The sequence below is a fragment of the Rhinolophus hipposideros genome, assembly GCF_964194185.1.
Source record: "Rhinolophus hipposideros genome assembly, chromosome: 6".
Lineage (NCBI taxonomy): Eukaryota > Metazoa > Chordata > Mammalia > Chiroptera > Rhinolophidae > Rhinolophus > Rhinolophus hipposideros.
In genome coordinates this window covers 34,362,245-34,387,041 of record NC_138052.1, presented here as the reverse complement: position 1 = coordinate 34,387,041, position 24,797 = coordinate 34,362,245, and the positions used below count along the sequence as shown (strand labels likewise).

The following is a 24,797-nucleotide window of genomic DNA, read 5'->3' as shown; positions in this document are numbered from 1 at the left end:
ATTTGTAAAATTAATATGTAAAGTGTAATGTAACCAAATCCTATACTATATAAGCTTTAGGCCCCACAAAACTTGTATCTTTTGACATTCTCTATAGTCACTGATAGTCACCAAACTTCAAGAGGGACAAACATGTCAGCTTCTCATAGAGATTCTCACTAGGAGCTCTCCTCTACAATCTTCTATGAGACAAGATGGAGAAATGCCTCAGGACAACAAACTCTTCAATAAGCTGACATGCTCTACATCAATATATCTTAATAATATCCTTCCAAATGGAAGTTGGCAGTGGGGGTAAGTAGTCACTGAACCAGTTTTGCTATGTATTTGAAAGTCCTGCATGAATGCATCTACCACTTATCACTTAGTAATTTCAGCTTTGAAGTTTCAGGCCTAAAATTCAAGGTAACAAAAATTTCATGTAACTCATAATGATAAAAGCATTCACCTGAGAAAACACAGGTGGCTAACACTGACTCAGGCTTCTTCTTCCTCAATCCATAAGACAGCCTCACCTTAAAATAAAAATGATGAAAATATCCAGGAGTGTAAATGTATGTGTTTATTTCCTTTTATTATTCTAGGGAAAATAGAAAACACTTTTCTCTCCAAGGCAACATAGAAATAAAGCTGACCATTCACTGAAATGTGTATTATATCTCAAGGAAAAGCAAAACACTAGAGATTAAATTTGCAGAAGGTAAAAATATCTATGCCTTTTAAATTTAAATTTTTAATTAACATAGAATAAGAAAAAAATCACTTGCAACATAGGTTTAAGGGCAGATAGCCAACTCAAATACAGTAATAAAAAATGACAAATTAATTTTGTAATTAAAAGAAAGGTAAAATGGAATCTGCTAGGTAGAATCTGTTCAAATACTCAAAATGGGTTCTTACCGTAAGTAAATTGGCTGGTTTAATCTCTAAGTCTGTGTAAAGGAAAGTAGATTTTGAAAAACAAAATGTATACATACCAATAGGTAAAACCAAAAATCAGTGTTAAAGCTTTTATTTGTTTGTTTTTACTTCCATTGTCCTGGGCTGACTGGACCTCTGTTTCCTAGAATTGCACTGAAAATCTTATTTATTTTCCACTTTAAAAGTAAATCACTGGTAAATGTTAAATATATTTTATACTTTCCATCCTTGATTAATTCCTGATAATTTCAAATAATCTGCAAATAATACAGGGCTTTTGTATCATATCTTACAAGATTGGTTTTAGCAGTCCCAGAGCTACACATTGAATTTTGACGGGCAGTTAGTGAAACAAGCAAAGAAGGCAGAAATGAACAGCTAATGAGCTACCTGGGATGTAGCCTGGCATTCTGTCTAGGAAAATCTTCAAACCAAGTGGTGATACAACGGGAAAAAATGATTAAAGTCACAAATCTTTTAAATCCTGTTCCAAAATATGACCTTGACGATGTTTTTATGTTTCTAAAGAGTCGATTGAAGTCTGCAATTGTCTTTCATTTATTAAACGCCAATGGGCAAGAAAAGCATGGACTGTCATGAAGAAAAGGAAGTGAGGGTTGAGAAATAAAAATAGCAAAAAAAAAAAACATAAAGGCTATGCTCATTAGGAAACAATGACAACTTTCATAACAACAAAATTGTCCTAGGATATCTAAGACATTTAGAGATTTAAAATACAAAGATAGGCAGAATCACACATGGAGCAAAACTCACTTCTTAACAAGCTCTACCTCTACAAAGAGTTTCATAATGGCAGGAAAAAAATGAATATACTGTACTACTAGCACTTTTTAACTTATTAGGTAGGTATCTCAGCTTATCTAACAAGGTTTAAATGGAGGCTTTGACTTATAAAAAGCAAGTTACTCTCATTGTTTCGTCATTCACAAGTATGAGAAAATAATGCCTAACTCATGGGAAGGTTGACAGTAAACAAAAGGTGTATTTTAACGTTTCGCCTCATTCCCAGCACATTAAAATCAAGATATAGTAATTGTACTAGCATTACATGTCAGTAGAGCATTATAATGATTATTTATTCATTTATTTATTTATTTATTTTTGCCACACAAAGACCCACCAAAATGAATTAGCATTTTCATTCCCTTAATAGAAAAAAGTGGATACCTGAGAACACCTACACTGACCCAGGAATCCCCTCTACTGGGGAAAAAATAAAGTGAATAATTATTTTATTTGAATAAGTAGTGACAGAAAAAATCTTTCTTTTTTCTTTGTTCAGAGAAAGATCTTTTCACCCATTACCTATTTGAAAAGATAATTTCACATGACAACAACTGTATAAAACAGTAAGACAAATATAATCATTAATTTTATGAACAAAAATTAGTAGTTACCTACACAAAAACATAACCAAAAAGGTTATCTGGCTTATACAGGACAACTCAAGTATGTATATCACATACATATTTTAGAAAAAAAGATTTCCTTTGAATTAACTAGGTAAATTCTCTTTTTCAGACAACAGGTAAACAAGCATAGGTCCTTTAACAAAACTAGCTTTTTAGAAAGATAGGCAACCGACATTAGTAATTTTAACATTAAAATTTTTAACTTATAAATTTAAATTTTAAAAACTATTAAGAATTCTGCTAATCCCAAATACGCTACCTGAATATCTTCATGATCTGGCAACCTAAAGTCTTACTTGTGTCCCATGTAGAAGGGCACGTAACTTATCCCAAACCGCACCAACCCACTGAACCCCTTCTTCATGGCTTTGCTCTAGTGTTGGCTAAAATTCTATTCATCTTTTAAAATCCTGGTAAAGTAACACTTTATCTGAATGGGCTCCCTTGTCCCCAAACTCTCAGGGATATTTAATCATACCTTCCTCTAAAGAGTACTTCTTTATTCCACATCCTTCTATTATTATATGAGTCATACCATACCGTTTAAATGAATTACATGCTTTTCTCTTTTCAGAAAAATTCTTTTGCTAAATTAATGTTTAAATGTGATTTCAAGTTTTGGTGGGCTCATTGTACCACATCTTAAGTAGGGAACAATTGTAGCTTATTAGAGGGAGTCACTTAACAATATATTGTAGATAAAGAATCATCTACTGGCAGAACATTTTTAATCTGTGATGAGATTCAAAGTAGAATTTGTTTAGGAGGAAAAAAAATCTCCTTGCATGAATGCACAATTAAACGTAAAACAAAATTGGCTATTTCTATAATATTTTATATGGGCTTTAACATTTACTGTTGCTAAAGTAATGACACAGTAAAAAAAAAAAAATGCTGCTCCTTTTCTTTCCTTATATGTCAGCCTTATTTCATATTAAACAGCAATGTAGGTTTAGCTATTGGGGTAAAAAACCAAATCATTAGAATGAATAATTTTAACACTCCTCTACCACTAATTTTTCATACTTTATATAATCTTTTACGAGAAAAAATGTAAAACTATTGCATTTGATTATTTATGAAATTATTAAGAAGTAGAAATTCCATTTAAAAGTTATTAAAATAACTTTTAAAACTTGGCGAAGAAGGATTTCCTTTTTTATGAAATTATCCATTTCTCCATCCCATTTTTCTTACAAAAAAGAAAACCTTATTTAGTCCAAGAAATTATGCAGACCTGAAAATACTCAATTCCTAAAAGTCTTCTAGATGGGGCAAGGGAGTAGGAGGAGGTTCTGACCAATGCAATAGAGAGAGAACTTCCTAGGAAATGTCTTTTCCTGAATGCAACATCAAAGCTTCTCTAGGAGAAAGTTGTGTTGACCTTTTCCCCCTCTTTCTGCCTGTAACTCTTAAATGATGCCTGAAGGTTCAGCAGCTCTTGACAACTAGCAGGAAAGACAAATGTTAAGCCGGCAAAGCAGGAAGGCAGGAGGAGTCTGGTCTTTGATTACATCCTTGAGCAGCTGGACCAGCCTAACTGCCTGCTTCTAAACATCTTGTTAGAGATGCAAAATAAACCTCTAGCTGCTGAAACCACTGGTTGGATTTCCTACTATTTGGAACCAAAATGATGCCTAATTTACACAATATAATTTGGGAGAAAACCTATTGCAAATTTAAATCATGCTTCCAGATTTAAAGTTATTCTGATTTAAAATTATTCTATTACAGTTTGCTTTATAATAAAATGTTAATTATTTGTATTCATCCTGCTGTTAAAAACTGATTTATGGAGTCTCTCTTGCTGTAGATACGTACTGTTAGTCTGCAGTCCTTGCTTCTCATTGATGATGAGAAATCAAAATAATTAACTTTTTTCTGGTCAGTCATTGTAGGCCAATGTAATGCTTTACTGGTGATGGTTTATAAAATAATTAAGCTACTGAGAAATGCTTTCAAAAATACAGTGTAACAGAACAAATCAATGGTCTAAGTCAATTGGTAGCTAAACATATAGCTATTGATAAAATAAGATCTACGAGAGACATTCTGAACACTAAATATTACATGCAGGTCATGGACCAATTCAATAGAAAATTAATTAAATGACCACGACTTACGAGGTTACAGATCAGTCCCTTACTCTTATTAGTACACTTTGACATTTTATAGCATATAAAATGAAAAACTAGGTGAATTCATTTCTGTCTGGCTGGCAAAGCTGATTGTATAAACTATAAGTTTTGAATGTAATCCCTCCAAACTGGCATAAATACAATTTTCAATTAATTCTAGTCATACTTCATGGCACTTGTCAATTAAAAACCTGTTGATACTGAGGAAGCCTTCATTTCTATTACTAATTAATAAAATTTCATTGTAATTTTACATAAGAGTCCATCCTTGGTCAATAATTTTAGAGAATTAGTATAAGGAAATTGGTATATATTACACATGTTAGTACATTATTAGTCTTCAAAAATGAGTTAAACTAAGAATTCTGTAGTATTTATGATATTGAGTATAACAATCAGTAATATTTACTGAGTGGCACCTAAGTAGTAAATGATATGCTAAGCAAACTCATAACTCATTCTACTATCTTATTTTAATAGTGTTAATTTAATCCCCCTACAAAAAAAGAGATAAGTAAAATTTCTATCTCCATTTTACATATGATATACTAAGGCAAACGGAACTCAATATGCCCAAAATAATGCAAATATATGGCATATAGACTCTAATACCCAACAATCTGACCCTGAAATCTGTATCTGTAATCATTGTGTGTGTTAATTGTCCCAAATTCAACAGCCTAATCTTCTCTATCTTCTGACATTTTTAAATCAGCAAGTTGAATTATCATACAAAACATTCTTCTACAGGAAAGTCAACTCTGCCAATACTGACTCTTTTACTAAGAGTGACAGATTTGTTTAGGGGTTTCAAGAACCAACCACATAAATTCCCAAAAACTTAGGTCAACATTTTGGTAAATGAATAGGGAAGAAATGCATAGTAACTTCACAGAAGTTTTAAGAATACATAATCTTTCAGATATTTCCCTTCCAAACTGATATTAATAAAATGCAGTCCATCCATTTATGGGGCTACCACAGTATCAGAGCAAATGCATAAAGACAAGCGTGTAAGATAGTAGATAAAAATAAGCCTCAACTATATGTCTATAAAAAATAAACAATGTCAAGTCGTTTTCCTGGTTATAACTACACTATCATAAAACAAAATGAGGACACAATGAATGGCCAAGGATGTATCCTTAAAAACATATATGCAAAATGAAACAAAATACTGTTAGAATTTTGATACAAACAAGAAGAATTAGAGATACATAATTGAGAAATAATGACATAAATTAAATACTAATAAGATGCGAATATAAGAAAATGATGCTTAAGTCATTTTCATTCATCAAAAATCATTCCACATATTACGGCACTTAATAATTTCATAAAATATTAATTTCCTTTGCCTTAGCAAAAACCAGGGAAATAAATATTACTCACGGATGGTAAATAAGAAAATTTTCTTAAGCTTGCTATTTGACAGGTCAAGATGGCAGAGTAGGTAATGGCCCTGCTTGCATCCTCTCATGACAACATAAATATTAAAACTACAGAGCAACCATCATTGCGTATCACCTGAAGTCTCCTGAATAGAAGTCCTACACCTGAGGCTATTTAGAAGAGGCCACTTCAGACTGGTAGGAGGGGTGGAGACACTGAACAGGCTCGTCCCCATACCCATGTGTAGCAGTTTAAAAATTCAGAAGGGATACCTTGGCTGCAAAGTTGCATCCTGAGTACTGAGGGCTCTCAGTACTACAACAGGCTCCCGGGCCCAGAGTTCCAGTACTGAGATGAGAAGTTCCCATAATTTCTGACCGAAAACCAGAAGAGATTGTGGCCAAGTGAAAGGCTGCACAGCTTAAAGGGCCCATGCATGGACTTCCTCACTGAAAGCTTCACACACTCTGAGCTCCAGCACTGTGGCAGCAGCTCAAAAAGTGCCAGGGACATATAAGGAGAAACTAAGTTGTCTGGCTACAGGTTGAGGGCTGGAGAGGCAGCTTTCTCCCAGACAGAAGTGCCGACAGAAGCCATTGTTTATGCGTTGAGCCCTCACCACTCCCAGCATGCAGATGCAGGTGGCCTCCATATCTGAGTGTCCATCAACTTGGCTAACACAGTTCGTCTGCTCTGGTGATTCCCTGAGACCCCACCATACCCAAATTTCAGGCATACCCAAGCCACTTCCAGTGGCTTTTCACACAAATGGTCTGTCTAGGCTCATGTTTCAGACTTTCCTAAAATCTCTCAAAGGTGACAAACCCCAAACCAGCAGCATCTGGCCTTAATACACCCCATACCTCTTGCGGAGCAGCCCCAACAGTGACACTAGCAGTAGCCAGCCTCGATTCACAGCTTAGTCTCTCTCAGGCACCTCCAAGGCCAGTACCAGTAGAAGACATCTGTGGATTACTTTGTGGCTCATGCCGAGTAGCCCGGGACAAGGCTGCAGCTAAGTGTGGCCTGAGGCTGGGCTTCCAAGAGCATCACCAGGCCACCTCCACATGACACACCAAAAGGGCAGACTGGGCAGGCACCAGTGCCTTGTTAAAGCAAATCCTAATCTGTGGGGTCAGCCCCTAAACAACAGCTCTTCCACTGTAGTCACACCCAGTCCTCACAGTCCACTAGCCTGAGGGTCAATTACTCCCAGTGACTTTCAAACAGCAACCAAAACTCAACTACAACAGGAGGGCACACACAACCCAGACAAGGGACACACCTGGGGCACCCAGCTCAGGTTACCAGGTAGACTGTGCCACTGGGCCCCACAGAACACCAACTATATAGGGCCACTACACTAAGACCAGGAGATATAACAGCTCTACCTAATGTACAGAAGCAAACACAGGGAGATAGCCAAAATGGGGAGACAAAGAAATATATATCAAATAAAAGAACAGAACAAAGCTCCAGAAAAAAGAACTCAACAAAATGGAGACAAGCAATCTACTAGATGCAGAGTTCAAAACACTGGTTATAAAGATGATCATTGATCTCAGGGAGAATAAGGACATAGGAAACATAAAATTTGAGATAAAAAACATAAAAAAGAACCAGTCACAAATGACAAATACAATAACTGAAACAAAGGATACATTAGAGGGAATCAACAGATTAGATGAAGCAGATGCTATAAAACAAAGGCTATAATAAGAGACAAAGAGGAAATCCAAAATACTACTTTGAAGGGAAACATACATCCATATATTCATCGTAGCATTATTTACAGTGGCCAATATGTAGAAACAACCTGGGTCTCCATCATAGGATGAATGGATAAAGTAGAGGTGGTACATACATACAATAGAATACTACTCAGCCATGAAAAAAAATTACATCTTTTGCGACAACATGGATGAATCTAGAGCGTATTGTGCTGAGTGGAGTAATTCAGACAGAGAAAGACAAATACCATATGATTTCACTTATACATGAAATTGAAAGAACAAAATAAATGAACAAACAAAACAAATAAACTCATAGATAGAGAACATTTTGATAGTTGCCAGATGGAAAGGGCTTTGGGGGAATGGGTGAAAAATGTGAAGGGATTAATAAGTACAAATTGGCAGTTACAAAATAGTCATGGGGATGTAAAGTACAGTATAAGGAATATAGTCAATAAAATTGTAATAAATATGTAATATACGAGTATAGTGTCAGATGGGTAACAGATTTATTGGGGTGCTCATTTCAGAAGTAATGTAAATGTCTAATTACTATGTTGTACACCTGAAACTAATATTGAATGTCAACTGTAATTGAAAATAGAAAAAAAAAATTTTTTTAAAAAAAGAATACTATTTGACTTGGTACAGATAATATGGACAGTTGGTGCAGAACTGGATTCTAATTCAGCATTCTTTCTACCACAATAGCTAGCCATGCAAATATGACTATTATAAATGATGTTTTTGAAAGTTAATACCATATATAACCTCTGCAGTCTAGAGGTCTTCGATATAATCAAACTTTAATTGTGAGAAACCATACAACAGAATCTACAATATTCTGTAAACACTGAAAGGTAAATCTTTTGAGTAAATTTTGTTTACACTTTTTCCATAAATTAAAATAAATTTCAAGCTATTGGCTGGTTTGTGTGGAATACAGCAAATAGTTAATAAAAATGGAAAGTTAAGAGTATTATCAAGAGCTACTGAATTTAAATTTAACACAGGAAAATTAACGAATATTTGTTAGAAAAAATACTGGAAGTAGAACTTTGGAAGTTTATGTTTTCAAATAGGTGGCATGGGAGTGGGGGTGGATGGAGTAAAAAATGAAAGATACAATGAGTTTGAAGACATTTTCTTATACAGGACTTCAATTCAGCAACACATTATCTATTTGCATTCTCTATTTGAGACATAAATAGAGAAGGTATACTACCATTTTCCAAAAAAGAAAACTTTCAAAGAAAGGTATCATTCCAAAACACCCAAGTAGGTGGTAGAGAATGCAAGATGTAAAAAGCAGAAGGTAACGGTAAACAAAGCTCCAGAAGAGAATTTTGGAGAGAGAGAAAAAAACAAAACAGAAAATAAATATTTATTGCCTGACTAGTGAATTACAGGGTGGGAATGTGGTCAAAACCAGTAACAATGTGAAGGATTTGATTTTCCAAAAAAACAAAAGGTTGTAGTTGATATTATTACCTATGAAGTTACATTTAGTGAAGATTTTTGTATGTCTAAAAAAATTATTTTGAAACATAGATGATTAAGCAGCAGAACAATATCCCAAAGGAAACAATAAAAGCTCAGATGAGTCATTAAGAACTCTTCAGAATGAAATACTTCATGCCTCAGCTCTGCATTAACAGTATATGTATAGGTTGAAAATAAAATGTAACATTTTGCTTATATTTATAAATAATGTAAAGTAAAACATCACAAGTATAATGTAACAGTAATATATAATTTACTTTCATTCATTACATCGGATTTTATTCTCCCATCCAGGTAAGATCCTCATTTTCCAAATTGACACTACATTATAATGGGGCATGGCAAAGTTAATGCAGAAAAGCAATAAACCCATCTATGGAAGGCATATAATTGCTGTCACAATTCCAGAAAATGAAATGTGTCAGGAAAGGCATTTTCCAACAGGTTATTCTCTATTCTCACTTTTGCTTGCACAGTAAAAACCACTGCATGGGTGAGAAATGTATCACACTTTGACTGACCTTGGTGACACATCAAAAAAAAATCCTTGAGCCGTAAATAAAATTGATTCATCTATACCATTTTTTCTAAATCAATTTGAAATATATTTTATTCAAAAGGACAGGATTTATCCATAGTCAGTATTACAAACTAAGGTATTCTTATAACAGCACAAGTAAAAATAATAATAGCAGCTCTCAGTTAACCTATGTATGATCATCAGAAGACACATATGTACACACATCAATATTTTGTAATTTCAGATACTCCTAGTATCTTATTAAATGGATATTGTCACTAATGGCTAATCCCCATAACTATAAAATTTGCCATTTTATCTTCACACAAAGCATTCATCTAATTTTAACATATAAAATTTCTGAGATTTTATTTTTTTCAGTCATAATTTTACTTTACTTCTTAAAAATTCTGAAAAAAATTGTAAAAGACAAATGGGGCATGATTCAAAGTGCTCTCTAGACCTTACTTTTCAGTTTTAGAGTAAAAATGTATTATTGAATGAATTTAAATACCTTCACAGATTTCTTCTAAAAAGGGTTTTTAAATTCCAGTTTTAATTTGACACTATTTTTCATATCACTGTGTAGTGAATATTTAAAGATCATGTTTTGAAGACAAACATTCTAACCATGTAGATATTCTTTAAAAATTAATTTTAGTCACAAATTTTGGTTAAAAATAATAATTTAAACAATTCATTTTTTTACTGAAGCACTGAACATATCTCATGTGATCTGAAACAAGTATGTAGCACATTGATGCAAAGACCTATCACTTTGATGCAAAGATTTTTTTCCAAAAGCTAAATGAATTTAAATTATACCCATTTAAGCTATGTTTCCTCTCCCAGGAAAGACAAACAGAACAGAGAACACAATGAAATAAGAAATACAATGTTATATATACTATTGTTACTGATTTTACACATTACTGTCCAGAGATGTTAAGTATAAATCAGACCATAGCACTCTCCTGCTCACAAACCTGTGATACCTTCTTTCTGGCCTAATGAATTGAAGTCCTGGCATTCTAGGCTGTCCATGATCTTCTCCCAATACCTTTCCAGTTTTACCTTTCTAGCCTTACTCCATTTCATACTCCGAGTTTAGAACTTCTGCTACCTATTCCCTTAATTTTTGCACACCTAAGGCTACACTTTCACCATCTTAAATGTTTTCTCTTTCATCTTCAAGCATCAAACTTAATTTAAGAGCAACATTAAATTTCATTCAATTCAAGTTTCAAAAAGTTTTCCTCAATCTCCTAGCCAAAACTAGGTGCTGCTTTTTCAAACCTTGACTAGCAACAGATTATCTATCACCTCTCATTTAAATTCCTGCCACAGGAACTCTAATTGACTGACCCACCTCCAGTTTATTATTTATTACTTTTTCCAAGTTCAGTCAGAGTAATTCTTTTTTCCCAAAATGTAACTGTGATCATGTCATTATCCTCTTAATAATCTATCTGACTTCCTATTACGCATAACAATTAAGTACAAACACATTAATTATTTTAAAAAGCTACATTTTCCAGTCTTCCACCTCCTGCAACTCCTTCTTTTCCCCATTACCTCACACATACTCTGCCTTTAACCCTATGACTCATTTAGCACCTTAAAAATAGCAAGTTTTGTCTTTCTCCTACACTTCAGGTCTTCCAACTTTGTCCACAATGAACAATAATACTCTGTCTGGGTAACTCCCACTTCCCTTCCTAAGTCTAGGTTGTGGCCTTCACACATCATCATTGATCCCTGCTTGTATATGTGTTTTTACCTCTTACTGGATTACAGTTTTGCTGGTGGGGACCCTCCCAGTTTCTTATTCATTATTGTGTATCCAGTGATTAGCATGGCACTTTATACATAGAGATTGCTTAATTTGTAGTTATTGAAAATATGGGTCTCTCAATAACCACCACTCTTATTGTATTTGCTCAGAAAAGAACTTTTCAGTGTTGTTCAAGACCAGGTCTATTTATAAGGCATTCATTTCTTGACTGGCCTTCCCCTCTGTTCAATTAGGCAACTAGCTGATCTGATATAAAACTTAGACCCTAGTAATAGAGAAAAACAATCACTGATGTGTCTTAACAAAATATAGTCTCCATCACTATAAATTATTTAAAAGTAGGTAAACAAGAAATGTATTTAAATAAGTGAAACATTGTTGGTAATAAGAAGAATGCCAGAATAACACTCAAAGCACAAAAACATATTCTAGACTATACCTTCAACTGGTTCTGAGGAGATGGGCAAGTTGTTTTACTTCACTGAATCAATTTCCATTTCCATCAGATCAAATGGAAGTTTTTAACTAGATTATCAATAAGGTGCATTTTATCTTTATAATTCTGTTATTCCAATTCTACTACTCAATTAAGTAACAAAGATTCAATAATCATAAATGTGCTTTTTCTTCTTCCTTTCAACTTTTTCTGGTTCTGATAATATTTTGACTTCTACTACAAAGAAAAAAAAGAAATATGCTTCTTCAAAGGTGAAAGTAGCATATTAGATTTTATCAAGTGTACCAATCAAGGGAAGACATCATATCAGGCAGATATAATTAAATGATCAGTTCAAATAAGGTGCAATACTTTAACTGGTATCTGTACAACTGGTCTTGTAAAACATGGGACATAGGGGGGCACTCTGTAAAGGTTAGGTCCTTCCTTTACTAACTATTCAGACACATTTTAAAAATTAGCTAAATTCAGCTGGTTAGACTAAATTTAAACAATATTCAATAACTGAATAAAAACAGTAGATTATCAGTATACTGCATAGGATAGACATCAAATGTTCATGACCAAAATCTGTCCTCAATTAGCCTTAAAACTTAAGATACCTGGATCTCTTCATAAAGAATGATTGTGAGGCATGACCATTCTACAATTTACAGGCTATTAAATATTAAAAACTTCACTAAGTGGAGAGAATAAACCATGTAACATTAATAATATTCTGCGTTTTTCATTTAATGTATAAAAATTGAAATGGAGTGTAATAAAGAATATTTTGGGGGGAAAAAGCCACTGGGAGAAACTGTACAGCAAAGCAAAACCAGAAAGAAACAGATACACATGTTAAAACACTTTTGGAACTGATAATGCTAATCTGAATAAATACACACATATAAAGAGGCTGCATCATTTTCCCTCTACATTCTCTAAGTAGTGCTGCCAAATATGGAAGGATTGCAGCCATTTCTGGAGAACTGCTGAATCAGGAGCATGAGTCAGAAAGTAAACCCTTAGCACAGAAAAGTACTAAAAAAAAAAAAGTGCTAATAGCTCATACACAAAAAGACATATATTCAGTTCATAAGATCCAAACCTTCTCTAGTCATCACAGCACCATATACTCTTCCCTTTCCAAACTTATCTCCTCACATTATGGGTATTTGGAAGTAAGTTTTCCCTCCAAGGAACCAGATTTTTTCCTATATCTAAATTTTGAGGTATAGCAGAGTTGGTATTACCTGGAACTAAAGATGTCTCTAGAAACTAATGATATGGCATTTTCCAACTTAAACGACAAGAAATCTAAAATAAAAGTAAAATTAAATGACTTAAATTGCATTAAAAATTAATTTAGACACATGCGGAAAAGTAACTTGACAGTAATTTAAGGGAGCCGAAGATGCCCTTCCTCTAAAAGCCTTTATGATCTCATCATCCTTCTAACATGGTCTAGATGTCACTCTTCTCTGAAGTAGGCATCAGGAATGGATCATAATTGGAGTTACCCTCAGACGCGAGTATATTTATGGCACAAGAGGTTCAGCAAATACATCCCATATATAATTAACACAAGGTTATGCTCCAAAGAGAAGTCACGCTTGGACAACAAAGAATTAATGGTTCTCCTTTCTCTCCTTCCCCAAGACAAGATCTCCCCAGGGCTGTGGCACTCCGTCACCATCATTAATAAATATTCAAATGCCATGGTTTATAAAATAACTTCATATTTTTATGAAGTTTTCATACATTTCATAAATTTTGTCTATTTTCAACAGTAGCAATAACAATAGCAGCAATGACTTCTCACTTGAACTTTAGTTCTACACACTCCTCTATGGGCTGAATGCGCTAAAGATGTTAGCTCTTTTTCAGACAGAGCTTAAGGCACAGAAATAACAAAGTAATAATTAATCAAAGCAAAGCAATGTTAAAGTCGGCCTAGAATCCTTATTTGTCAAGATAAACTCGCTCTATCCGGATCTCAAATCTTTCTCATTATCATTTCCTATTAAAAGCATCTTTCGATTTAATCTCTGTAACATCCGCAAAATTGAACCCAGAAAAGAAAGCCCCGAGATAGTGCTTTAGTGACTAATAGCCAGTGTTAGTTTTACTGTAAAATTATAAAACTTGGGTTTTTTGAACTTTTCAGTAAGTGTAATGACCCCCTCTTAGGAAACAGCAAACAATCCCACACAGTGTTCTGGTCTAATGCATGTGCAGCAAATTCAGTAATCAGAATTCTCTCCATCAATGAATGGTGCTGACATCCTTGTTTGGCATTTATATTACATCTTCACACAATGTTCCACAATAGCTGTCACATCTTGTTCTTGGTTATGATGATGAATAGCAATGCATTTTAATTCATACTCCTGATTTTCACTCTTTTCTACCCACGTTAATTTGCACTTGGCTACATTGATCAGCACACTCTGAACTGAAATAAAGCTTCATCTCCAAAGACTTCAGAAATTGAAAGAACTATGTTGTCTTTCATTTTTATCACATGCCAGTGTGGTAGATTAGGGCAAAATATTGTGATTGAGTGGTGAATTCAATAAATATTAGCAGCTTTCCTAGTTGCTGGATTGAGGAGTCCCCAGACTTTAATGGTCTTAATAAGAATTGCCTGGGTGTTTATTAATAATGCAAATTTCCTAGGCCACAAACATCAGACATTTTTACATTGTAAGTGTAGGTGAGTGCCCAGAAGTCAGAATTTTAATAAGCATCCCAAAGGAATCCAATGCAAGCAGTCTCCCAGGATCTCACTTTGAAAATCTTTGAAAGTGAAGTAATGTCTAAACTGTGAGGTTTCATTGAACTATGCCACATCTTAACCAAAACTGCTTTCTCTAATTGCAATGCCCCCATGCCTACATTTAACAATGAGCTAGAGTATTCATAAGGTTTGCTGACATGTTTTATTCATATCACCCGTAGGCAAGATTGTGACAGATACTGTCCCTGCTCTCTACCCCACCTCACGCCCCGTAATTTACCCATACCAACCTCCTGCACAAAAAAATGATAAACTTCCATCCTGAAATGCTAAGGATTGTATTAAATTTTCTATAAAAGATAGCAATGAAAATAATAGAGAAAATAACATATGTAAAAATGTTATTATTATGTATTATTGAGACAATGTTGACAAAGATAGAGTGAGGAAAATAGTGGAGTGAATTCTGATGATGAGTTTGAAAAGATCTATTCTACTGTGGATAAAGCAAACTTCTCCATGAAATTGAAACAGGCATACAGGAAGGCTTTGACATTATCGTACTGCTAAGGAAGGTGACCAACAATCTCCGTTTGCTCAGGACTTCCTATTTTAGCACTGAAAGCCCAGGCCCCAGAAAACCTTTCCGTCACAGGGTAACCAAGATGGTTAGCCACCCTATTTCATGCTTCAATATTGAGGCATTCATTTCTTAAAATCCATTGCATTTTTACACTGGCTTATCAAAAGACAATAATAATATTTGATTTTATTTACAAATTGCTCATAAAAAGTTGCCTTAGATTTATAAAGAATCCATGGCTCCCCAAAATTTTAGCTCTATTTGACTCAACAAATTATTGAAAAGGTATCTATAAAAGGAAAAACTATGTCATAATTAGGAAGCAATAAATATTTAACAAATATATAATCATAAAAGTTACTGAGAAGAAGGTACTTGGAGATTTCTAATATATATAGATCAAATTATCATGGATTTTATCTATTAAGGTGGAAAGTCTTCTGAAACAGCAGCAATTACTTTAAAGGTAACGATCTGGGCAGGAAAAGGGAAATCAGAGAGGTAAATAAGATACCCCTGATTTAGGTCCTGACTACAAGTAGAAGGAGCTCACAGGCAAATGACTGGTGCCTGCAGTGAGGAAGGACAAATACCATTCCCAAAGGTTAAGAGAATGTTACCTCATTTACAATAACACGAGGGGATTTGCTGATCACTACCTCTGACAGATCACTAAGGAGTAATGATTAATTACTGTTAATAAAGCTAAATATTGTAGAATCATTCATAGAGGGAAATTATAAGCACATCTTAGTTATTCACAGTTATTCACATCTTAGTTATTCTGTTTTGTGATTTATTTATTACAAAATTTCAAACTGTTTTTCATTAGTAAAGAGAAGAGTCAGTGGCTGGTTTGTGCTGTTTTATTTATTTTTCTCAATTTATCATTTTTCTTTCCTTTCGGAGAGAATCTTGGCTTCTTTTAAATGGCTTCCAGAATTGTGGGGCCCTTTTCTCCAATCCTGCTTAATCACAAATAACAGCTTTGAAACCAGAGGACTTTTTCATTATTTTCAACAGTCATATAGTTGCCTGAGCCAGGCAATTTCATGCAGGACCTAGTTACTTCTGGTCTGGCCTACTGTAACAGCTTAACAACTGGTCTTACTCTGGTCTCAGTCCATCCGCCACCTGCAGCTAGAGGGACCTTTCTATTATAAAAATATTGACCATGGCATTCTCCTGCTTAAAATCATTCAAGAGCTTTATTGCTTGCAGAATTAGGTACAAACTACGTCTTAGGGAAATGCTCATCTCCAGCCAGTTCCCCTCCACCCCTTCTGTACTCTGACCATACCAAATTATTTGACACCTCTAACAAAATGAATTCTCACTTACTGTTCTCTGGCCAGAAGCCCAGCTCCCTTTACGCTGTTTGTGCTTTGCTCTCCTGTCTCAGCTTATGCTATGTCCTCTAGTGGCGGGCTTCTCAGCCGCCTTTAAAAGCCAATCCATCAGGGACCACTAATTTAGGCTCCTACTATAGCCTGACTTACCTCTTTTTGAGCACATATTCCAATTACTTATTTTACCTCACATTTTCTCCCTGTGGACTGTGGGCTTCCTCCTTAATCATCTTTGTACTATCTCATATCTAATACAACATAGATAACCAACAAGCATTTACTTATTCATTTCCTATAAGAAACAATTAATGACTCTGAAAAGAAGCTTATTTAAAAAAAAAAAAAGAGCAACTCTAATAAAATCAATTAAAATAACCACAAATGTATCAGAGGTATTTACTGAGTGCTACCACACTCTTGAGATCTATGACGTACGAAATAAGCAGCCATAAAAAAAAAGTCCTCAATCAATCTTGGAAATTTAAAGTTTATCTGGAGATTTCATAAAGCACATACAAGATAAATGTGATAAAATTATATGTGTATAAGCTATATAGAGAAAAATGTTTGATAAAATATGCAGACTACTAGGGACATGATTTATTATAATACTGTGCTAATATTACAATCAATATATGTGTAAAAAGAATTGCAAGCAAAATGAGCAACATTAACCCAGAATTAATTAAGTAATACTCATGGCCAATAAGTTCAATCACACTAGTAATCAAAAAGAACAAAAAAAAAATCAAATGGTAAAAAATAAAAACAATTATAATATCCATTTTTGTCAAGGGTATGAGGAATTGTTTCATAAACAATTGTAAATTGGTACCAATTTCTTAGATAGCAACACTGAAATACATGTTAAAAACTAATAGATATATATTCCTCTTTACTCAGGAATCTTATTTCTAGGAATTTATACAAAATGGTAACATTGGTGCTAAATAAATTAAACCTATGAACTACAAGAGTATTTACCTTATTAAATAGAAAATGATTTAATATCCCAGACTAAGAAATAGGTACTAAAAACTTTAGACACATACATTAGCATACAATAAAACTATTAAAACTAATGGTATAGAATTATAATTAAAGCAAGTTATAAAACAGCACATGTAGCATAATAACAATATATCTGAATGCAGACATGGAAAGGTTAAAAATCAATATGTTAGTTGAAATTAAGAGTAAAGTGTTTATTTTGCATATTTCTATTTCTTTTATTTTTTCAATAATGAGCATGTATTTAATAGCTCTTTCATGGTAAAATAAATAAATAATAAATAAATAAATAAATAAATAAATAAATAAGACCAGATATTTTTAAATAAGTTATTAAAAAAAATAAAAGGATGAACTAAAGTGTTCAGGGAATACTGAAGAAATATGGCAGCTCCATGCCATGTGAACAAAGATGGAAATGCTATCCTAAGGCAGTGAAGATGGCATTGTCAAACATATGGGAGTCAAGAGTGAGCATCAGTGTAGGGACATTCCAGGACAAAAAGCAGCCTACTTTTCTCAGGAAGAAATACAAGCATTTTGATACAGCAGTCATTAGAGATTTTGGAGCACAGGTATATCATAAAAGTAGTGTTATAAGCAAATTTACTGAGCAGTAATGCACAATCTGCATATAAACAGAGAGCTTAGAGATAACTAAATCCATTCCCGAGACAACTGCTGTGATTTAGAAGTACTATTATGTGGGCTTAAAGAAGAGGAATTGAAGTGAGAGACAGTAGGAGTGAAGAAAGTAGTCCAGAACCCTCTCCATTGGATCATTTACTGATACCTCTATCTAGAATGCCCTCTTCCTCATCATTTGCTCTGTTGTGTTTGGCCCCAAGTATCACCTTCTCAGCGTAGCCGACGCTCCTCTCCCTACACTCCCAACCTCTCTTGCTTTATTTCTTTCCGTAGCACGTTATCACTTTCTCACATTCTAGATGAAGCACTTCTTCATTTTGTTGTCTGTTTCCTACATAAGAACACCTGTACCCAGAAGAGAAAAAGGGTGAAGGGAGGCAAAAGGGGTAAATGGAGGTCAAATATAAGGTGTAACAGAAGGAAACTAGACTTGGGTTGGGGATCACACAGATTTTGAGTTATAATCTTGTACACCTAAAAATTACATAATGTTATTAACTAATGTTATCCCAATAACTTTAATTTTAAAAACTTTAAAAATGAATACACCCATAAGGGCAGAAATTTTGTTTTATTAAGTAATGTGTCCTCTAAGGTCTAGAATAGTGTTTATCCTGTAATAGGTGCTCAATAGATATTTGTGGAATTAACAAAGTAATTGGATATAAAAAGGGAAAGGGGTGAGGAGAGGTCTGGCATAAAATTGCAATAATTCATAGAGACAAACTTTCCAAATGAGGATGTAATTTGAAAGTTAGATGATGTCTTGGTATTTGGATAAGTTGACTATGAATTAAAATAGCAGCATCAAACTGAGAAAAAAAAAATGCCCTTGAAATGAATAGCAACAACAAGACTATAGCAGGTGGGAGGTTTTATAGCTGGAGATAAAAGGAATGGTGGACTTGTGAGTACTTTGTGAACTCATATTTTTTAAAAAGGGAGAGGGTAAGTAAGCATCTAGATTCTAAAGGGGAGAAAGCAAGGCTAGAGACGCAGGGAACATTTCCGAGAGAGGAGGAGGAAGAAGAGATAGATAGCCATGCAGGATATAAGGAAAACTTGGAAAATATAAATCACAAGAGGGAGGGACAATGTGGTGTTACAGTAGCCCAGGAAGAACCTTGAGAATAAAAGGACAAATACAAATTAGATTTTGTATTTTGTTTTTTTCTGGGTTTTTTTTGTTTGTTTATTTGTTTTTCCATAAGGAAAGAACTGAAAATGTATGAGAGCAAGTAAAGTCGATGGGATTTTAGGTACTAGGTAAGTACTGAAGCATCAGTAAGCTTGAGTCACAGGTGGTGAGAAACATAACTAGCTACAACAAAGATACTTTTGAAGAAGAATAAAGACATTTACCCCCACAGACATCAGGAAAGAGAAAGAGAAGATAACTATGAGGAAAGGATTAATAAAAGTAAAAATAAAAACAGAAATTGAAGTGCTTTTTGACAGAATAGGTGGAGAGATGATATGCCAAGGAAAGGATAGGACAGCTGGGACTGGGGGCATGGAAAGAGAGAAAAGGTCTAAAATAGCTCCCATGGGGAGACAGCCTGGGAGTACAGAAAAGACAATTAAAAAGACTGCCAAATAGCAGCAGAGAGCAGATTGAAGTTTGAAAGCATCCAGTTCTAATGAGCCAAATCTGCAATGCTGTTTGCCTCTAGCAGTGCTCTCTCTCCTGGGAGAAGAAGCAAAGAGAGCAAGAGTTAGAGGTAACCTGTGTTTAGGAATCTGCTGGATGAGCAGAGAAGGAAAGGTTATTAATGAAGAAGCAAATTTTGTGTTCCTTGTTGGGAGTGAAAATGCCACTCATTTGAAGCTAGGAGGGCAACAATGGCTGAGTCTGATCATTGAGGAGTATTTCCAAGGAAGGGGGGATAGTAATTATTGTGAGTCCTGAGCTGAAAGCTGAAACTTCCAAGGAAATTAGAAAACTTCTCATTTCTCACCTCCCTTCCCCTGCCAAGCACTCCTGCTGAGACTACAGGAGTAGGAAGAAACAAAAACTAAATGAGTTCAGAAGATTCTTATCAGAGGACTGCTGTGAAGCGAACAACAACGTGTGTGTGTGTGTGTGTGTGTGACTAAGTGTTTGTTGGAACAAAGTGGGGATGAGGTGGGTATTATCTTTAATGCACACACACAAAAACGTAGTAACTGTCTAAACTTTTATTCATTTCCAAGACATTAGGGTCACTCATTTTTAAATAAACTATATGCTGCCCAGTAGGAAAGTGTTGCTTTTTGTTTTGTTATATACAGTTTTGAGATTACTAAATTATCACTTTCATATAAATATAGGCTTTGATTTTTAATCAAATCTTAACACTTATCGGTGCAATGCAATTATCTGCAGTGCAGAGGTGGCCCCTCCACCACTCTGACTTCTCCTCACCCCACTCTCCACATTGTTCATCTCCTCCACCCAACTCCATGATTTTTTTAAGTTCTTGAAATCAACCATGCTGAATCCCAACTCAGGGGCCCTCATACCAGCTTTCCCAGTGCCTGTCATGTTCTCCTCCCAGATGGGTCCCGGAATTCCTTCTTGACAGTTCTCTGCTGAGGTGTCACCTCCTCACAGAGACCATCCTTAATCATCAACCTAAATAAAGTAGCCTTGGATGCACTCTTTTTCTCATCACCTTGTTTTGTTTTTTTTTATGCCTAACACATTATGGTCCAATAATATCTTGCTCATTTTTTTTCTTATTTTGTTATCTGCCTCTTCTAACTAAAATACAGCCACCAAAAGGAAAGCGATTCTATCTGTTTTGGTCACCACTATAATGCCAGCATTCCAAATACTTCCAAGCAAATAGTATACACTCAAATACTTGTTTAATAAACAAATGATAAAAGCTTAATATTTTAAAATTAAATATGATAAAAGTTACAATGAATAAACACATATTCACAACACTGTGTTCCAAAACACATGAGGTAAAAGTAGTATTATTGCTGTCTCAAAATATCCCAGAAGAGCTTTAACTGTCTTACGCTACGCAATAAATATTATGAGAAAGTAAAATTTACCATAAATGAAAGAATAGAGAAGGAAGCATCCTTAAAATTGAATCTAAATAAATTTCAGTAAAAGCATAAATGTTCAAATGCACATAAAAATGTTTATGTTATATTTACCAGGCTCAGGGAGGTCTGGAAATATAGACAGATTTTACAGAGCTTGAAAAGTGTGGGATTTAATTAGTAAGAGCAAATACACAAACAAAATGTCAGATAAATTTTTCATGAAATAAATTCTATAAATTGTGAGTAATGTTTTTGCTGTTTGTCTTTCTATGTTATATCTAGAAAACAAGCTTAATTAAGAGGTTAAGAGGAAACAGACTTCAATTCTTCTTCATAAAAGGCTATCTGTAAATAACAAATTTGGTCTCCAGTCAAGTTTTCACATTTTCTGTGAAAAGTATGCTCTGCCAGTTCACTGTTTCATTTTTTTAAAGAAAATGTGAGGAAATGTTAAAATAAAATCTACAGTCCTTATGAACAATTTAAAATTGCAAAACTAATGATCTTATGTAAACTATTATATACTAACCATTATCCTTTAAAATATGAAGACATAGCAGTTCAGTTACATAAAAAATACAAAGTTAAACTTCAAAGGAAAGAATTTCCTAAATATTTATATATTTATACAATGAAAACAATCTTAATTTTAAAAAAAAGTAAAATTTAAAAAAAACAACCTGCTTCAATATTCTCTTAAGATACCCACGTAGAGGTCAAACATCAAAAGAATGCATAAGGAAACCTGAGAAAAATCCATTTTGAGAGACTTTCTACAAAACACCTGACCTGTACTGTTCAAGTATTTCAAGTTCAAGAATACAAAATAAGGCTGAAGAACTATTCCTTCTTGAGGCTAAGAAAAAAATGAAAGGCATAGTCCTTAAACTGATGTTGAAGTGGGCGTGGGGAGAGTAGCTATGATGACAATTACTAGGACAACTAACGAAATTTGAACATAGACTGAGCTAAATGGCAGTAATTGTGTCATTGTTAAACTTCCTTACTTTTTGTTTATAATTGCATTGTGATTTTGTAAAAAAATGTTCTTTTTCTTAAGAAATAAACCCAAACTAGGGGTACACAGGAAAAATGGATGGATGGAAGAATGGATAGACAGGTAGGTAAGTAGGTAGGTAGGTAGGTAGGTAGATGGGTAGGTAGATAGGTAGGTAGAGAGAGATAGAGAGAGTGATAAATAGAATTAATGAAAGACTTCTACAGCTGTCAACTGAAACAGAAACTTCACTCATGTCACTGATTAGAATAAAATAGGCAATTGGTAAGTTATAAGCAGATGTGTCAAAGATAGAACCATATGCTATCAGAAATGTATCAATAAAAATTGTTAACATCGGGTAATTAAGTTCTAACAATATGTAATTACTTCAACAAATAAGATGAATAAAAATTGAAATTGAAATGTAAAACTTTTTTTTGAACTAAAAGCCTTTGTAAATTGATGATATTCTTCATCAATATGTGGCATTTTAGAAATGAGGTATCTAAAGATGAAGTATTTTGCCCAAATTTCAAATATGTGATATGTGACAGGTGTGGAAAAATTAAAATGCCTTCCTCCCCTTGCCCCTGGGACAAAGATTTACATCAAGGTGAGAGATCTTTGATTATGTAAAGTCTCCCACCTTTGTATATAGTTTGTAAAAGTCTCCCACCTTTGTATATAGTTTGAATGTTTCTCTGTTATTGTTAATGTTACTTTCAATAACATTACAGTTTACATGCAATAATTAGCATTTTAAGATTGTTAAAATAATATTGGTTAAAAAAATGTAAGCTAAAATATTTCTTGCTTTCTCATTACTTGTAGAAAGGGTAAAGCTCAATTGAGATACACACATACATACACATATATGGATATGGATATAACTATGTTGATATATTATTAGTATCAGACACCTATCAGGTTTCAAACCAACTGGGCAATTCTTAGGCCCCAGATAACATACTCTGATTTATATTTTCTTTCAACAACCTTACTCTCCTCAGAGAGTAGCAAATTTTATTTTCGGGCCATACCAATGTTATATTGCATCTTTAAAAAATAGTTTATCCCAAAACAGAAAGAGAAGAAAAATAATCCTATAAAAAAACTTTGGTCCCGGTTCAGCTGGGGAAATCTACTGACCCATTTTAAAATTAAAGTGCTGCTTTAGCACGCGTGCATGTGTTTCACACACGGGGAATTTTCCACGGAGGTTGTACATCGTAGGCTATCAATAACACCCCGAATCACCATCCCCAAGGCAAGAATGAGCACGCTGAGTTCAGGCTGCTCACTAATTATGCTGAATTTACTTTAACCTTAAATCTTTAAAGAGAAATTATGATTATAGGAAATCCAAGTTTGTAATTAAAACCGAACATTATAATCATTCCCAAGGAATCATCTGTTTCCTTTTCTTTTTTTTTCCTCAGTCAGCATTACATCTGCAATCATCACAACTGTGAATTTTCATTTTCAAAGTAGTATCAATTTAACATTACAAACAAATAAGAGTCAAGCCACTACTTTCATTATTGTGATAGTTAACCCAATTCATGACAAGTATTGTGCATATGATATAATGTCATTATGGAATAAAGAAACTTGATGGCATATCGATGTTTTTACTCACCAGTTGTTTCCACAATGCCTTCCAGGATGACGACAATCTCGAATTGTTCAGTTTGCATGCTTCGCTGGGATAGGTCATAAAAGGGGCTTTTGGCATCGATCACGTGGCAAATGGTGAGGGGGGAAACAAGAAAAAGTTGATCGGCCCCTGTACTAAAACCTACATCCAGTTCAAGTTGATCAAGGGGAAGGAACTCACCCTCAGGTGTCTGCCGAGACTAGACAAGTACACAGAAAAAGAGAAGAAATCACCACTTGTACAGAAATATTCAAGGCAGCTCAACAATAATTCACGTCATTGCCAACATTCTGCACATCAATCATCTGCAACAAACTCCAAACAAATCATTATACAGCTATGTTCTGGCAAATGGGCCGAAATCCCACATAGCTCTTGCGGAACATCCATGCATTATTTATAATATATGACTTACTATAATTACCATTCCCTAACTCATGGGCTTTGGAGAAATGCCTCGTCCAACAATGGCTATTAGCACAAACTGTGCTACTGAGTGTACATGTGCTACTGCTTGACATAAATCACTGCATGATAACTCATTGCATACTAGATTTTTTTTTCCCTCACAAAGCAAATAAGTTGTCACTTCTTATAGAAGGTATTAAAGCTGAAAAATGTTGATCATAAATTAAGAAGAGATTTATTACATTATTATAAAGCAAAACATAATGTATTTTTCCAGGACTTTGAAAAGTAACAAATAGACATCAACTTGAAGAGTGAAGATGTCATCATATTAAATTATGTTATGTACACAACAGTTTACATAAAAATAAAAGGCAGATGTTGTTAGATAATGGCTTTCAAACTCGTTTTTATTTCTGTTTCGCAGTTACTTTAGACTGCATTAAAGTTGTTGACTTCTCTATGTATTTTATGAATTTTAAAGC

At 34.1% G+C, this 24,797-nt stretch overlaps 1 protein-coding gene across 9 annotated transcripts in view; it reads right to left on the bottom strand.

Moving 5' to 3' along the window:
• KCNJ3 (potassium inwardly rectifying channel subfamily J member 3) overlaps positions 1-24,797 on the bottom strand; it is a 150,278-nt gene that overhangs the window by 113,876 nt on the left and 11,605 nt on the right. For 3 of the 9 annotated variants that reach the window (XM_081051064.1, XM_081051065.1, XM_081051062.1), the window contains one exon: positions 23,887-24,103. The exons of 1 other annotated variant lie outside the window; for it this stretch is intronic. In XM_081051064.1, the coding sequence (XP_080907190.1) occupies positions 23,887-24,103 (217 nt within the window). Of the gene's footprint in view, positions 1-17,845; positions 18,551-23,886; positions 24,104-24,797 lie in introns of those variants that run through there. 5 more of the 9 variants (XM_081051067.1, XM_081051069.1, XM_081051068.1 and 2 more) reach the window with 4 other exon arrangements.